The sequence below is a fragment of the Eriocheir sinensis genome, chromosome 11 (assembly GCF_024679095.1).
Source record: "Eriocheir sinensis breed Jianghai 21 chromosome 11, ASM2467909v1, whole genome shotgun sequence".
NCBI classification, from domain to species: Eukaryota; Metazoa; Arthropoda; class Malacostraca; order Decapoda; family Varunidae; genus Eriocheir; species Eriocheir sinensis.
Genome location: NC_066519.1, coordinates 19,294,149 through 19,310,809, shown reverse-complemented (window position 1 = coordinate 19,310,809; position 16,661 = coordinate 19,294,149). Strand labels below are relative to the sequence as shown.

At 42.5% G+C, this 16,661-nt stretch overlaps 1 protein-coding gene across 1 annotated transcript in view; it reads right to left on the bottom strand.

The window, feature by feature from the left end:
- Positions 1 to 5,456: 5,456 nt before the first annotated feature.
- The window catches only part of LOC126997026 (F-box/WD repeat-containing protein 7-like), a 28,715-nt gene continuing 17,510 nt past the window's right edge, over positions 5,457 to 16,661 (bottom strand). The window contains exons 8-11 of the mRNA XM_050858055.1: positions 16,088 to 16,161; positions 14,841 to 15,066; positions 13,963 to 14,173; positions 5,457 to 12,677 (exon numbers count right to left, since the gene is read on the bottom strand). Of these exons, the coding sequence (XP_050714012.1) occupies positions 12,403 to 12,677; positions 13,963 to 14,173; positions 14,841 to 15,066; positions 16,088 to 16,161 (786 nt within the window). The 3' untranslated portion in view covers positions 5,457 to 12,402. The remainder of the gene's footprint in view (positions 12,678 to 13,962; positions 14,174 to 14,840; positions 15,067 to 16,087; positions 16,162 to 16,661) is intronic.

The window sequence follows — 16,661 nt, the reverse complement described above, 5'->3', positions numbered from 1 at the left end:
AAATAGCAAACCAGCTGAAAAAAATATGCTTGAACCTTTCTTTAAATGCAGTGTTGAGGTACGTATGGGAAATGCAGTGATTAGGTTATGTTTCAGACCCTTATACCTTGTCCAGTCTCAACTCATTTTAGACAACTCCAAACATAACTGTAGAGAAATCAACATATAAACTTCTTGCAGTTTCCTGAATATAAATGGGAAGTGAACAGTTACAGGTTATAACACATTCAGCAAAGTTATCGATCCTAAAATGTCAGAAAACATGATGATTATGGTATGAATAATTACAAAATTTTCTCTTTTCACGTACCCAATTTGAATCCTGTGTACCCCAACTTGGACCAACACGATCACTGAACACCATTTTTCTTCCCTTCCCTTCTTCCCCATTCCCAGGCAGACGTCCTCCCCTACACTTGCGGTATAAAAACGTCAATACTATGCAAATTAATCCACATTGTAGGGAGGTGGAAGATGGACGGGGCAGGACGGGAGGAAATGGAAGCTATAGCGGCCCTGTAGGAAGAAAAGGAAGAGAAAGAAGATGGAAAAAAAGGAGGAAAATGAATGGAGGAAACGTGAACGGGACAGTATGAAGAAAAAGGAAGAGAAGATGGAAAAAAGGAGGAAAATGAATGGAGGAAACGTGAACGGGACAGTATGAAGAAAAAGGAAGAGAAGATGGAAAAAAGGAGGAAAATGAATGGAGGAAATGTGAACGGGACAGTATGAAGAAAAAGGAAGAGAAGGAAGATGGAAAAAAAGGAGGAAAATGAATGGAGGAAACGTGAACGGGACAGTATGAAGAAAAAGGAAGGGAGAGAAAGAAGAGCAGAAGAAAAAAGAAGGAAATGAATGAAGAGGAGATGCGGGCAGTACTATAGGAAGAAAAGGGAAGGAAAAGGAAAACGAAAAAAAAAAAGAAAAAGGAGGAAAATTAGCCGAGAGGAAATACCAGCGCTACAGAAAAAAAGAAAAAGAGGGAAGAGAAAGAAGAATGGAAATATATAAAAAAAGGAGAAAATGAACTTGGGGAAATGCAAAAGTCACTGTATTTAGAAAAGGAAGGAAGAGAAAGAAAAATGGAATAAAGGAGGAAAATGAACTGATGAAATACGAACGCCGCAGTATGAAGAAAAGAACGAAAAAGAAGAATGGAGGATAATTAAAAAAAAAAAGGAGGAAAAAGAACTGAGAGGAGATGCGAGGGGTACCGTAGGAAGAAAAGGAAAAGAAAGAAAAATGGGAAATTAGGAAAAGAAGGACAATGAACTGACATGAAATACAATCGCCACTATATAAAGAAAAATGGGAAGGTTGAAGAAGAAAAAAGAAAAGCAAATTGAGTGGAAAGGGAAGTTATACCGCCCTCAAGAGATACTATATAGTGGTTAGGCTATATGACCACCTCCAAATATAGCCTAAAAGAGTTACCTAAGAAACACCTAAGTAAATAATGAGACGTTTTACAGAACCAATGAAAAAAGTAGACCATATGTTTTCTTGTATCTTCAGTCTTACAATAGCCTATACTCAGCAACAAAAATATCACACAAAAGATATCAGTTAGCATCATATATAATAGGTGTTTTCAAGTTAATATTGAGATGTATTTCCTCCCTTCCTTATCTTCGATTGTATCAGTTTGCCTCAAGTTTGTCTAAAAATTGATCGTATATCGTATTTTGTGGGCCCTTCCTCCTCTTCTTTCTTCGCTTAACACAGCATTTTCTTCTTTTTATTTCCTTCTTTTACCTTCCCTCTTTTCTTTATTCAGTGGTGCTCGCATTTTCTCTTAGTTCATCTTTCTCTTCTTTTCTTCTTCACGCAGAACCTAGAGCTCTCGCATTTCCTCATACTTCATCTTTATCTCGTCTTATTTTTCCTTCCTCTTTCTTCCTTTTCTTCTTTCATGCAGTTGCCTCGATCACATTTTCTGTCAGTCCATTTTCCCTCATTTTCATTTTTCCATTCTTCTTTTTCTTCCTTTTTATTCTTTATGCAGTCGCGCTCGCGTTTTCCTCTTCTTCCTTCCATTTTCCCTTTCTTCTTAACTTTTACTTGTTGTTATTGATGTTGTTGCTATTCTATTTCCTTCTTTTCTGTCGACCTTCTTCTCTCTTCCTTTCTTTCATTATCGTGGCGGTCGTATTTCCTCTTCCTCCATTTGTCGTTGCTGTCGTTGGTATTCTGTTTCTTCCTTTCCTTCTCATCCTTCTTCTTCCTTCTCTTCATTATAGGGTGCGGGGGCGTTTCCTCTGCATCTATTATCTCCCGGTTCTCTTGTCTTTTTCTTTCCTGTTCCTCGCTCTTCCTTCCTTCCTCATCATTCGTCTTCTTCCTTCTCCTCCTCCTCCATCTCGCGTTTCCTCTCCGTCCATCATTTCCCAGTTTTCTTTTGGTGTTTTATTTCCTTCACCTTCTTCCTTTCTTCCTTCTCCTTCATCTTTTTCCTCGTTCAAAGTTTATTCACCTCCTGGCCGGTTTCGTTTGAGTAAAGACGAGAAAGAACAAAAGCAGGAGAAATTAGTGATACTCCATTAGATTATAAGTCTCGACAATAGATAAAAGTTACATAACACGACTTACATGAGGGAATTGTTCATCACCCTTGTCTCATTCTCAGTCTCAACCCTTCCTCGGTATTTATAAAGGATACGTAACGAATGTCAAAAAGTATTCATCACTTTTGTCCAATGATGAAATGATGGAAAGAACGAAACAAAGAAAAAACAAAATCTGGTCTACATAATCGCGGTTTCGTTGCGTGTCCGGTATACTTTCCCTCGTTTAGCTTCATTTCCTGGCGCCGTGTTGCAGCATGGCTGACCTCTGAGGGACACACCAAGGACTGGCCCGCCTCGTAAAGGGCCTCGGGGGCAGCTTCGCATCGTCTCATGAACCAAATTGGCGCCTCACTTCTTGATATTTTCCCACCTTACCTCCTCCGTATCCCCTAAGTGTCTCGAGTGGGGAACTACACGAATATCTTGCCTGTTATTTGTTGTATAAATATTACACGAAAATTTGATCTTATGCATGAATAACCTGCTATGGGTCACTTTAATGAATCTGATTGCTACCTAAAGATGTGGCCCTCATAATATTATAAAACCCGGATTTGTTAGTCCCTACACCCGCCGCACGCCAGCGGCGGGTTCCCCCCTGCGACGGGCCGTCGTTTGAAAAAGGCCCGTTCCCCCTATTTAGGGGGTAAATCCCCAAAAAGAAGGACCGCAGCACATTCAGCTCTTACCATAGTAACAACTACGCGGTGAGGCACCACATTATCAATTTCTCAAAGCTGCTGCTGCATCCAGGGCACGGGACCCCGTGATCGCGGTGCCCGCATTGGCTTAGCGATAGGCCTACGTAATTAGACTTACAAATAGGCAAGATAAAAATTCAGTGCTGGATTAAGCTATGCCTGAATCCAGCCGCGCTTCCTGTTACCTTCCTTTATAAGCATGCCCACATTCATTTACCAGTGAATTACATGATGGATAATTTCAATACATGACTGATGCCCTGACCCTTGAAATTACTTCCTCGAAGGGGCCAGCAGCACGCCTCGGGGTCTTCATGGCGAGGGGCTGCACTGCAGATACAGAATTATATTTGCCAAATTTTACTGTATTACCTAAATTTCACCCTGGGGACCCAGGCAGTTTTTTCTGGGGTGCACCCCTGCTGTCTCCTGTATAATGGGGAACATTTCTACTTCTCACAGCACTTCGAGGAAAATCTTTTTCCCAATAACCTACCCAGGATTAGAACCTGGGCCCATAGATGCAAGGCAGACACTCTAGAGGTGAGCCAAAGGGCAACCCTCGGCTTGTACCTTTTAGGAGTCCTTCCCAGCACCTCAGGTCATAAAGTGCAAGGCTCCTTTTATCACATTTAGATCAACTTCTTTTGTGTTTAGATTTTTTTTGTTACTTTTCTTCACACCACATTCACAGTATTAGAAAGACCCAAGACCCTTTTCAAGATGTGAGCCATCCAATCACCTGCCCCAACATTGTGATGACACAAAACAGGAGTGGATCCCACTGCTGCCACCAGCGTTATGAGGGATGTTTCTTCTTCTCAAAGCACATAAGAAAGTGATCTATTCAGAAGCCCCAGTAACTCGCACAAGAGTCAAAGCTGGGTCACTGAGATACGAGGCAGACACCCTAGCGTGGAGCCAAAGGGCATCCCACGGCTTGAGGCCTTAAAGCTTATGGGGGGTGATTATGGGGGGTCCTCCTGCGCATATGGTACGTCTAATAGCTTTGAAATCTTAGTATGTTGTTTGTTACTGTAAAGGTATGTTATTCTGTGAATTTCATCAAATTCGGGTGAAGTTTAGGAGACTCAAACAAAGCGTATTTTTCGTTTTTTTGTTTCACAGGGTTTATTTTTCAGTTAATCGATTTGAAAAAAATACCATAAAAACTTTGTTTACATATCTACATTTTGTTGGAAGTAACTTTTTGATTTTTTGTTTTGTCTTTGAAGAAAAAAAATTACAATCTTTTGTCAATTATTGTTTTCTCCTGTGTCCCGTTTTCTTTTGACATTATTGAAAATCTATTTCCAATCAAAAATTGCCATTTAGTTGTAGTTTCAATTGATACCTAACAAAAGTCCATCAGACTTTTTGCCGATTTTGTGAAATTATTTAAAGTTTAAAAAACCATTTTTCGAGATGTTGGCTCCCAAAGATATTTTTACATTTTATTCCTGTCTTGCCATTTGCATTTATTTGATTGGCATGAAATTTTCACATATTATTGTGTATATCTTGTTGACTTACTGGAGAATTATCAGGCATCTGGGCCCGCGGCACTCCCGCGTAGCGCGAGTGCCGCAGGAGTGCCTCGCGGGAGTGCCTTGCTTCTACGCTACTCTCTTGCATGTTTTCTGAGGTTTGGCCGCTCCATAAGCCCTCTTGATGTTGGTGACTTTTTCTGGTTGCCTTGCGCTTGTACATCATTTGTAAGGACGTATTTTTGACTGGAGAGGAGAGAAAAGTATGACATAGTCTTCCCGTCTGTGTCTCGCTTGGCACTGATGCGGTGGCACCTCTCTTCCTCCCCTGCCTCTCCGCGCGAAGAAGAGAGATTGACAGATGACAAAATTTACGAAGAAATAAAATACTATTCTAATGCAATTTTTACGTATATACGAATGATACCACATACGTTGACATGAGCGTCTTATGACGCACATGTCCGACTATGACGCAAAAGCCCCCCGAGGGGGGAGGGGTTTTAATTTTACAAAAACAAACCTCACCACATGGTAATTTAGGGTTTCCCGGCCACGCTGAGCGAAAAACATGTACTCGTCCGATTTTAAATATATATCTCAGGCCACTGCACCGGCAGCTACATTGCTGAGGACAGAGAAAGGAACAGCCCCGCCCTGCATCTTACCACTAACACATCTTGGGGTAAATCACAAACAGGTTATATAAAAGAAGTAATTTTATTACCACAAGGACCAAGAGTTATGACTCATTCTTCCTGTATTCATCTAAGTGGTGAAACATAATTACACAGTAATGACCACATATTCCCAAGTCAAACATTAAGGTTAAGTATGTTGATGTAAATATAAACAATTGCTTCAGCCCAGCGTGTGTGTGGTGGTCGTGGCGGCGGCAGTGGCGGGCAGGGCAAGGAGCAGCCGCCGTGGGCCGTGCTTGCTGCCACGTGTTGGTGGTATTATGCGTCAAGTGTTGTCTGTGTGGTGGAGGTGGAGGTGGTGGTGGTGGTGGGCGTGGCGGCTGTCTGTGTCTGTCGCGGTGTGTGTGGCGATGAATTGTCTAGTAGCTTCTCATGCACTTCGAGTATAAATATACAAATATTTATACACATACATGCATATTTTTTTCAAAATAAAGGAATAAAAAAAACTTGAGCAATCTCATTTCTCTTCTGAAAGAAAAGAAAATACTAAACTAGTTGTTATCCGGGTTTACAAATGCCCAGCCCTGACGAGGCGCGGCGGGCGAGCCCTCACACCCCTCACTCCTCGGCGATGATGGGAAAAATAACACATATCATATTCTAAACAATGGACGGCTGAGTAAGTGACAAAATGGTTATGAATATTCAGCAGCAGGTAAAGTATATATGTATATATATACAATATATATACTCACGACTAAGAGACTAGGGGTGGTGGGCTTGCAGGCGATAGAAAAATGTCAAAACCCCACGCGAGGCTGGCTGTGTGGGGTGCCCGGTGCTGCCCTGTGGCCTTTCTCGGGTGGAGCATCCTCCACTGACTCTTTGGATGGTAAGACCAAAACTTGCATCACCAGTGATGTGTACGTAGCTGTCCCCACTTTGTTTACAAAGAAAAGGCAGACCACTATAAACACGGATCCGTGCACACAGTTGGTCACGTGTATATGGATGTCCCACCAGTGTTTTCAAGCACATGAGGACATATTGCTTTATTCTTTCATAGGAAAAGCATTCATGAATCCAATACAGCACTCTTTTTTAATAAGTGAAGTGAATGGCCATTAAATAGCATTTATGCAGTGATTCAAAGGTAAATTTACAGCAAAGAGCATCTTGCTACTTTCAAAACAAAACTATTTTGACTTTTCCTTTGGTTGCTTGTAAAGTTGGGTGGATATTGTCCATCAACAAAGGATACTGTAAAGGGCCTATTTCATCTCTATGTGTGGCCAGTCTTTCCCGTAAATCTGCAGTTCGTGTTATCACAGGACACCTGTGTACAGCTTTATTTATCAAGTCTTTATTTTTAAACATTCTCCTCTGAACAAGTGCAGTTCCCAAGAGGACAGCTCCATACACAACACCTGGCACCAGAAACACCTGGTGGAGCTACCTAACGGTGGCCGGCCAACCCCTACAAGGCTATCACCCCTGATGCCTTCCTTTCAGAGCCAAGGGATAAACTAGTGATGACAAGCTTACTGCTGGTACAGACACATGGGCACACACAGGTGGCTGGCTGGGCAGCTTCACAACAGGTCAGTAACCAGTGGAGCCAGGCCTGCCAGGTCACCAACTGTGTTCCTGCAGTCTCACCCCAATAACTGCCAAAACCTGTGACCTCAAACCTCAAAAATAGTCAAAAAACACCCAAACCTGCACTATTGGCAATGAAACTATTATTTCCAAAATGAATAACTGAGGAATAAGTAAAAAGATCTTTTTTATTCAATAGCAAGTTATATCACAAACCTAAAATTTAATTGCAGTAATTGATATCAAATAATTACATAAATTTGATTGAAAATAAAACCAAAAACTCATGAACATAAAAAAATTCAGAATGAATATCCATCCATACCTCAGATGTCATGTTATGGGATTTCTAAGATCATTTGTGATCTAAAAGATTTTTTTTTTTTGTCCGTCTCCACAGATATCGACATCATATACTGTGTTGAGCGAGTCCATGACACCGTGGGCCAGGCCAATCCATCAAGTGACTTCCTGGTAAGACTCACCAATGTTATACAATACACTGCCAAGGTATGTAAAACTTTGGGTGACCTCGATGTCCTTGCCACATGCATGAACACATTGGACTGTATCATCCAACAAGTCTCCAAACTACTGGACCCTGGTTTTAGGCCAGAAGATCTTCAGTCTCAGAGACTTCGCCTCCTCATGCAGCACTTTGAGAGCCAGCACCAGGACCTACAGCAATTCCACGAGAAGTACAGCATCATCAGCAAAAACAAGATCAGTGACCTTTATGTTGCCAACATATGCTCCACAACAACTTTGATCAACAACTGTGCCTCATACCCAGTCCTTGCAAGTACGGAAAAGTGATGGAGCAAGGACACACCCCTGCCTGACTCCTGAATTAACAGGGAAGAAGCCAGAAATGCCTCCCCCACACTTCACAACACTCTCAGTCCCAAAGTAAAGGCCTGTCACTAGGTCAATAATCCTTGCAGGACTCCCACGGATCTGCAGAATGTCCCAGAGTGCCTCATGATGCACTGAGTCAAAAGCCTTCTTGAGATCAACATGCAAGACTAATTAAAATAATGCTGTCATATTGTCAAAGTCCAGTCCTGATAACCCCACTTGTAGATCACCATGTCAAATGAGTCAATTGAATCCTGTGCTCTGGAATTTCCAGGTCTCTAATAAACAACTAGAAAATGCCATCTGTGACCTTATTTTTTCGCCACAAATCCTTCTTGAAAACTGTAAAGGTTGGCAGCAAAAATGTGGGCCTGGTAACCCTTAGTGAGGCTCATGATTTCTTTTAGGGGAGGCTCAGCGGGATTCCTTGGTCAGAGGAGGCTATAGGTGTGCCAAGAGAAGGGAACAATGATGTGTTTCAAAACTTATGTGGGGGGGCTAAAGGGAAGCCTGGGAGGATGTTTAGGGAGCTTGGGTCGGCCCCGAGCCTCTCATTGGCACCAACACTAAGTAAAGTTAAAAAATTATGTTTCTTCCTTCCAAATCCATCCTTCATCCTTAGTGATCACACAAATCAGTATTAAGTCTAAAATATTTGGTCAGGGCTTTGCAATCCAAGACAAGCATTAAAAACAAAAAAATACATAAAACATTTCCAATGATACAGATTCATGAGTTCAGAAACTTTCATCACGTCAGTTTTATAGAATCCAGCGCCAGTAATCTACAAGTCAATAAGAAAATATTTTCCATAATTGCAACTTAAAAATGATCACTGTAGCTTTGTGAAAATTTATAAAACATTCCACATTCCATTTCCTTTAATATCCAAAAGAATGAGTATATAATGGGACATCACAGGTAACTAAAAATGCAAATAAGACCTTGATCTGTTACATTTGGTATTTGTTGCAACAGCATCAGTGACTTGCCGCCAGCTGCCACACACCTACATGGGGAAAAGATGCTCGCCAGTCTGTAAACACCATTCCAGTTAGTTCTCGTACCTGGGAAAACTCCTCTTGAAAGTTGAGCTGAGGTACAGACAACAGATTAAAACTAGTAAGCATTCTTCATTCTGACAAACTTCATTCTAATTCCCTGCAGCTCAACTTTTCAGAGCAAGTTTTGTTAACACAACTTCTTATTGAAATGGCGTGTACAGCCTGGCCGAGCCCTATTACAGGTTCCCAAAGTACAAATATTGTTAAAATGTAGATTTGTCAAGCTGCCACCAGGCACTGCCGAGCCTCCCACAGCCACCAGGGCTCATGCCACAGAGGGGAGGGGGGTTCCTGAGACAAAGCAACACCCCCGCAACATAACATTTCCATACGGCCTGCAAGCCACACTGCTGGAGTCTCTTTTCTCATTTTAAGAGTTCTAAACCAAAAATCAATAGAAAAATCAAACTCCCTATAAGAAAAAGCTTCATGGACTGTCACACAGATACAGTAGACTAGACCTCTATGTATGCTCCACTGTGGCTGAACTCCTCCCTATAACACAATACAGTAAACTCTGCTAGGGGACAGAACCTATAAAAAATAATCTGAGACAGAAAAGAACGGAGAGAATGGGACGAAAACTACAGGAGAGGAAGATGACAGGGCTCACGCATCACTGCCATTCATGAATCATTATAAAGGCATCACAGATCAAATTCTGGAATAATTTGCTTCTTGAGACACACTCCAGCAGGCATGAGTCTCCTAAACATAGTAACATAAAGCCTCTGTATCTCACAAGCTCTCAAAACCACGCTACGCTACAGTATAAACCAAACAAATGGCATCGCTATGGCCCATGAGTGACATAAAAAGTGCTCAACCCCCCACAAAAGGTAAACGAAAGAAAAAGAAAAAAAAATAACAATAATTGTACATATAAAAATATATATACAACTCCATCTTGTTTAAGTGAGACTGACCTTTCGTTATCGCTTCCGTGAACTGTACATTCGACCGGACAAGCTGAGCAAGACATTGTTTGGTGATATGTACTCGAGGTGAGGACATCTGAGGTGAGTCTCGCGGTGGGTGACTGGCCAAGGCTCCCCCATGGGCCGGCTGGGAGACTCTCACTTGGCGACTGCTCCTTCTGCCTCCTCCTGCTTACTGCTGCTCCTCCTCCTGCTCGTGTTGCTGAAGACTTGGTAGCAGTTGACCGAGCGTTCTCGCCCGCCAGCCCAACCATCCCTTGCCTCCTGCTCACACGTCACACCCTTTTCCTCACACTTTCTTACTCTCACTACACAAGTATGAGGATGAAGGAAGTAATGAAGTGTTCAGGAATAAGGTTAACTACTACTCTCCTTCCTTTCTCCTCATACTTCCTACTCACACTCTCCTCTTTATCCCTCTCTCCATTTCCTCACACTTTCTTACTCTCTCTACACAAGTATGAGGATGAAGGAATTAATGTGGTGGCCAGGAATAAGGTTAACTACTACTTTCCTTCCTTCCTCCTCATACTTCCTACTCACACTCTCCTCTTTATCCCTCTAACCATTTCCTCACACTTCTTTGCTCTCTACACAAGTATGAGGATGAAGGAATTAATGTGGTGGCCAGGAATAAGGTTAACTACTACTTTCCTTCCTTCCTCCTCATACTTCCTAATCACACCCTTCTCTTTATCCCTCTAACCATTTCCTCACACTTTCTTACTCTCTCTACACAAGTATGAGGATGAAGGAATTATTGTGGTGGCCAGGAATAAGGTACTACTTTCCTTCCTTCCTCCTCATACTTCCTCTTCACACTCTCCTCTTTATCCCTTTAACCATTTCCTCACACTTCTTTGCTCTCTACACAAGTATGAGGATGAAGGAAATAGTGTGGTGGAGAGGAATGAAATTGACCACTATTCTCCTTCCTTTATGTTCATACTTGCTCTTCCCTTCCTTTTCACACTCCTCTCTTCATCTTTCCATTCATTTCCTCATGCTTCTTTGCTTTCTACTCTGAGGATGAAGGAAGCAGTCTAGAGGTCAGGAAAGGGGTTGACTATCATTCTTCTTCCCTCATACTTGCTCATCTATTCCTGTTCACACTCATCTCTCCATCTTTCCATTCATCTCCTCATGCTTTCTTGCTTTCATCAGAAGTATGAGGATGAACCTAAACCTTTGCTTGTGTCTTCCTCTCGTTTCTACTATGTTATCCCTCACACTTATTCTTCCCTTTCTCTTAACACTTTCCTCTTCACTCTTATCCTCACTTCTATCTTGTCACACTCTTCTTCATCTCTAACTTAGCTAATGCCTTCCTCTTCATTCTCATTCTCAGCCCTTTCTATTGGCACTTCCTTCTTCCTCCTCCTTCTCTTTCTTCCTCATTTCTTCCTCTCCTTGCACATGCTTTTGCCTTTCTCGTATATATTCCTTTTCATCCTCATTCTCATCCCTTTCAATTGGCACTTCCTTCTTCCTCCTCCTTCTCTTTCTTCCTCATTTCTTCCTCTCCTCGTATGTGCTTTTGCCTTTCTCTTACACATTTCTCTTCATCATCTTTATCCTTTTCTATTGGTACTGCTCTCTTCCTTCTACTCCTCCTACTCCTTGTTCTCTTACACTTTCTTCTTCTTCATCCTTCTCACCCCTTCCGCTTGGTACTTCTCTCTTCCTCCTCCTCCTCCTTCTTTTCATATTGCTACATCCCTGCTCTTCTCCTAACACTTGCTTCTCCCTTCATCCTCCTCACACTTTGGCTCTCTTCAGATTGTTATTGCTAGTGATTTGAGTTTCCAAGCTGTGCCACGAATGACTTCTTTCTTTCACTTCACTGAGTCATGTTAAAGCTTCCTGCTAAGTACTAACCAGCAGGAAAACACGCACACACACGCAAACACAGGCACACACACACACTCACACACATGCACACATTCTCTCTCTCTCTCTCTCTCTCTCTCTCTCTCTTGGTGACATCGGCTTGGTTTGCAAATCATTCCGTCCCATCAAACTTGACTCCTTCTGAACTGAAACGCACAAAACTGCAAGACACAATATCCATTTTTCTTTTTTACATTTTTTCGTCAAACCATCAGAACACATAAGGAATCAACTTCAACTTAACTTAAAAGAAAAAAAAAGTAACTAAAATTAGAATTGAGTCGTTCAGAAGACGGCAAACTCGCATTAAGACCTGAACGCGAGTCTGCCGAAGAATGTCCCGCAAACGAGGGAAAGAAGCAAAGATCGGATGACACTTTACAACACAAGGAAACAATGACGATGATGAACCGCTAACTAAACCCGCCCGGTTGAGGTGAACGATGACGATGATGATGGTGAGTAGTGTGTCCAATGATGACCTTGTGTGTACAGTATTAGCACCAGGGAAATGTTAGTCACCACAAACACGGTCCAACTGACAACCAGAGAAACTATGACCACGAGGTTACTTGGCAGCAAAGTCAATAGAACATCACTTTGAACTTTGTGAGTATACGGGGGACTGCCGCGCGACACTAGTCTCCCCGTGTATCACTTGAGGGTCTCACACACGTCAAAGTCCAACACCAGCAGCTTGGTCTCCTCGGTCCCATTCCGGCTGCCCACCGCACACACCAGTTTAGTGTCCGAGGCTCTGATCCGCCATACCACTCCCCCCGACCCCCCAGAGTCCAGGGCCACCAGGTTTCTAAGGAATTCCCCCGTTCGAACGTCCCACAACTTGACTGTCCCGTCGTCCGAAGACGTCACCACAAACATGTTGTTGAATTGAAGGCAGGTGACTGCGGACCGATGCTTGTTGGGCCCTGCGGGAGGAAGGCACGTGTGAAGGACCACACCGGGATGGCTCAGGCCAGCCAAGGTCTTCTAAGGACCTTATTAGACTTAGGATAACTCACACCCAATTATGGAATTAGACCTTTCTAGACACACACACATACACAACCAACTCTAATATTAGAAATGTCCAACCACTGACCTCAGACAACTAATGCATGAACAGAGTCTGCAGTGCACTAAGATGACCTTCTTTAGACTTAATAAAACACATGCCACCAACTCTGATATTATAAATGTCCAACCAGCCTGAGGCAGCAATAAAAATAACCATCAGACTATCTTTAAAACTTCATATCAGTGAGACCACAATATGCCAAGACCTTAAGATAACACACAGTCATCCTGTTAGTGAAAATATCCAAGCACTGACCTGAGACAGCTCATAATAAAAAGAAACATCCAGATTATTGTGTAAACTCAAAAGCAGCCAAACCTTTATAGCTGGTGCCCCTTGTAAGTGCACCTTAATACAACAGAGCCAACAGAGAGGCTGATGTGACCAACTGTAATGCATTAATGATGGTATGTGGGAGGACATGATGGTGCCTGTGGTATGGATAGCTTGGTATTGATATTGGGAGGAATGGAGAGGAAAGGTTAGGGTAGGTTAGGGTCCTTGATCGCATGGAGATGAAACAGGTCAGGGATGGAACGTTTCATAATGTGTGGGTGGCAGATGTATAGTTAACAGCAGGGGTCAAAATTCACATACCTGGCAACCCAAGGTGACTCAGATATTAATGGCAAATATCAAAGGGAGATTTAATTAGATTTAAGCACCCATCGAGCAATTAGCATGTTAGACTCATGGTGCCAAAGAGCCATTGAGTACAGTATCATTTTCTAGCAGTTTCAGTATAAAATAAGAAAAAAAAAAAAAAAAATATGCCACCTACTGATATTGATTCTTAAAATTTTGGTAGGGCTTATAAACTTTGGGAAGGGCTAGTAACTAAATGGCTTTACTGGCCCAGATGGCTACCTAAAAAAAATACAAAATTTCTACAGCAGCACAAACACTAACACACTAACAACACTGACCTAAGCCCAACCAAACCAAAGCCAATTTTACAATAACAGAAGCAGCTACAGGAAAAACAAAAGCCTGCTAATTGCTGCTCCTGTAAAAAGGAGGTAGCCTAGTTCAAGTGGCCACATAAAAAAAGGAAAATAGGGATAACATAGCCAGGAGGAGAAGTTTTAGTGGCCACACCTCCAGAGTAACACTACCAACAACACCTGAACACCTACCTGAGAGAGTCTGCAGACACCGACCCGTCACAATGTCCCACACCTTGACCGTGGAGTCGGCATTCCCCGAGATGAGGATGTTGTTCTTGAGCTCCATGCCGGACGTGAGGCTCTGGTGGCCCATCAGGGTGTGGCGGCACTGCCCCGTCTCCACATCCCACACCCGAATGCTGGTGTCCAGAGAGCCACTCACCACATGCACACCATCAAACTGTGTGTGAGAGTACGTGTGTTAGGCCTGTGTTGTGACGCTGACACTAAACTAACCCAACTAACTGAGGCATGGTCATACCTGTAAAGAGTATACCCTGTTGACATCTATCTCTAGAAACACTAACATAACCTAAAGATAAAGGTAAAGTTTGGGGCATACGCTTTACTCTGCGTGGCCTTGGTGCTAATCTCCGTCTTATTGGCCTTTGACCCTGTGGAAGGAAAAATGAATTACCCTCGGGACACAGGGCCAGCATGACATCTGAGTTACCACAGTTTACCTTTCCCAATTTTCCCCAGGTACCCAATTATCGACCAGCCCTAAAGAGAGGATGAACAGTTGGGTGGGCTGCACATCGACTGCCCTGGACAGGATTCGAACCAATGCCCACGAATTCATAGCTAGGCAGTAAATTAGGGCTCAGTCATGCCTGTAGAGTGGTCCCTGTTGCCATCTATCTCTAAGAACACTCACCTAACCTAACGCAACCAATGAATCAGGTCCCAGTCATACCTGTAAGGAGTATACCCTATTGGTGACTATCTCCAGAAAAACTAACCTTACCTAACCCAACCAATGAATTAAAAAGCATACACTATTGGCAACTATCTCTAGAAACACTAACCTAACCTAACATAACCCACAAATCACATCCCAGTCATACCTGTAAGGAGTATACCCTGTTGGTGTGGCCCTGCAGCGTGTGGAGACATTCTTCGCGCTCTGCATTCCACACCTTGACCATGTAGTCGTAGGCGCCGCTCACCACCAGCCGCCCGTTGTACTGGACGCACCGCACGGCTGCCACGTGCCCCACCAGCACATGTTCGCAGGCCCCCGAGTGCACATCCCAGACCCTTAGCGTGGCATCCCTGGAGCCGCTCACCACCCTGGGAAGATGTGCAGGAGTGTGTGTGTTAGGGCGAGGCCGAGGAAGGTTAAAGATACAAAGAAACATGAGAAAGAACTGCAGAAAAGTGATGATGATGATGGGATATGCAGATGAGTGTTAGAGGCCAAGGAAGGTGCAGAGAAAAGAGAAATGATAGAAAGAAACAAATAAGTGACAATGATGATGATGGCAAAGATGTATGGCATATGAGGAGAAGTGTGTTGAGGAGAAGATGCACGAGATTGAAGATACTGAGAACAAAAGAACAACAGAAAGAAAAAGTAGGAAAGTTTCGTTTAGGCGGCGCAACATCTGTGGTCATATGCCAGAGAGAAACAGAAGGGGAAGGAATTATAGAAGGGAACAGATCCCAGGAGACGGGACACAACCCCTGATTAATACCTGGTACCCATTCACTGCTGGGTGGACAGGGGTGTAGGGTATCAGAAAAGCCGCCCAAATTTTTCCACTCCGCCCGGGAATCGAACCCGAGCTCTCGGTTGTGAGCTGAGTGTGCTAACCACTGCACCATGAAGCCCCCAACAACAGAAAGACCACAGAAGGATCGTTGATGGAGAAGTTGCATGGGAATAAACAAGACAAATAAATGAGTGAAATGGAGAACAAGATGGAAGTAAGGAATAGATGAAGTAAGCAAAACACAGAAGAGAGAGGACATTATGATTACATAGACGAAAAATGGATGGAAATAATGAAACACACAGAAAAGAGAATACATTATACAAGCAAGAAATGGATAGGAGTAACAAAGAGGAGAAGATAAAGGGGCAAGAAAAGGATGAAAGCAACAAAATACAAAGAAGACAAAATGAAGACAAGAAAGAGAGGTAACATCAAGACACAGAGAAGAAAAAGGAGATGACAGAAAAAAGATATCAAGACACAGAGAAGAAAAAGGAGATGACAAAAAAGATAAAGAAAAAAAATGAAGGAAAAAAGAAAACGAAACAACAGATGAGAGTAACCAGACGATCCACTCCTCCACTTCCTCCACTCACTTGTTGCCGTGCAGGTGGAGGCATCTGACTGTGGAGGTGTGACCGTAGAGGATGTGGGTAAGTGTCCTTATGCACTGAAAAGGGTTGATGTTTTGATTTTATTTTATTCTATTTTTATTTATCTATTTATTTATTTATTTATTTATTTATTTTTTTTACAGCAAGGGAGACAGCTCAAGGGCAAACACAAAAGCAACAACAGCAACAACAAACAAAAGTCCTGTACACGCTGCTCCTAACAAAAATATAAAGGACGAGAGGTCAAAAGGTTTGATGTTTTTATTTTATTTTATTTTATTTTTATTTATCTATGCCCCAGTAACTTAGGTAAAAATCAACAAAGAATTATTTATTGATTGATTGATTGATTTTATTTAGAAGCATATATGATTTTTTTTATTTATGGTAATTTTTTGGTGGTTTTACAGTTAGGAGACAGAGTTTAGGGTATCTTCAAACACATGATAGCCAGCAACTTATGGTATAAATTAACAAAGAATGACCTCACTTTGTTGTATAGAAAGTCTCATTAGTAAGGAAGCATATATGAATTTTCTGAGTCATGCCCTATAGT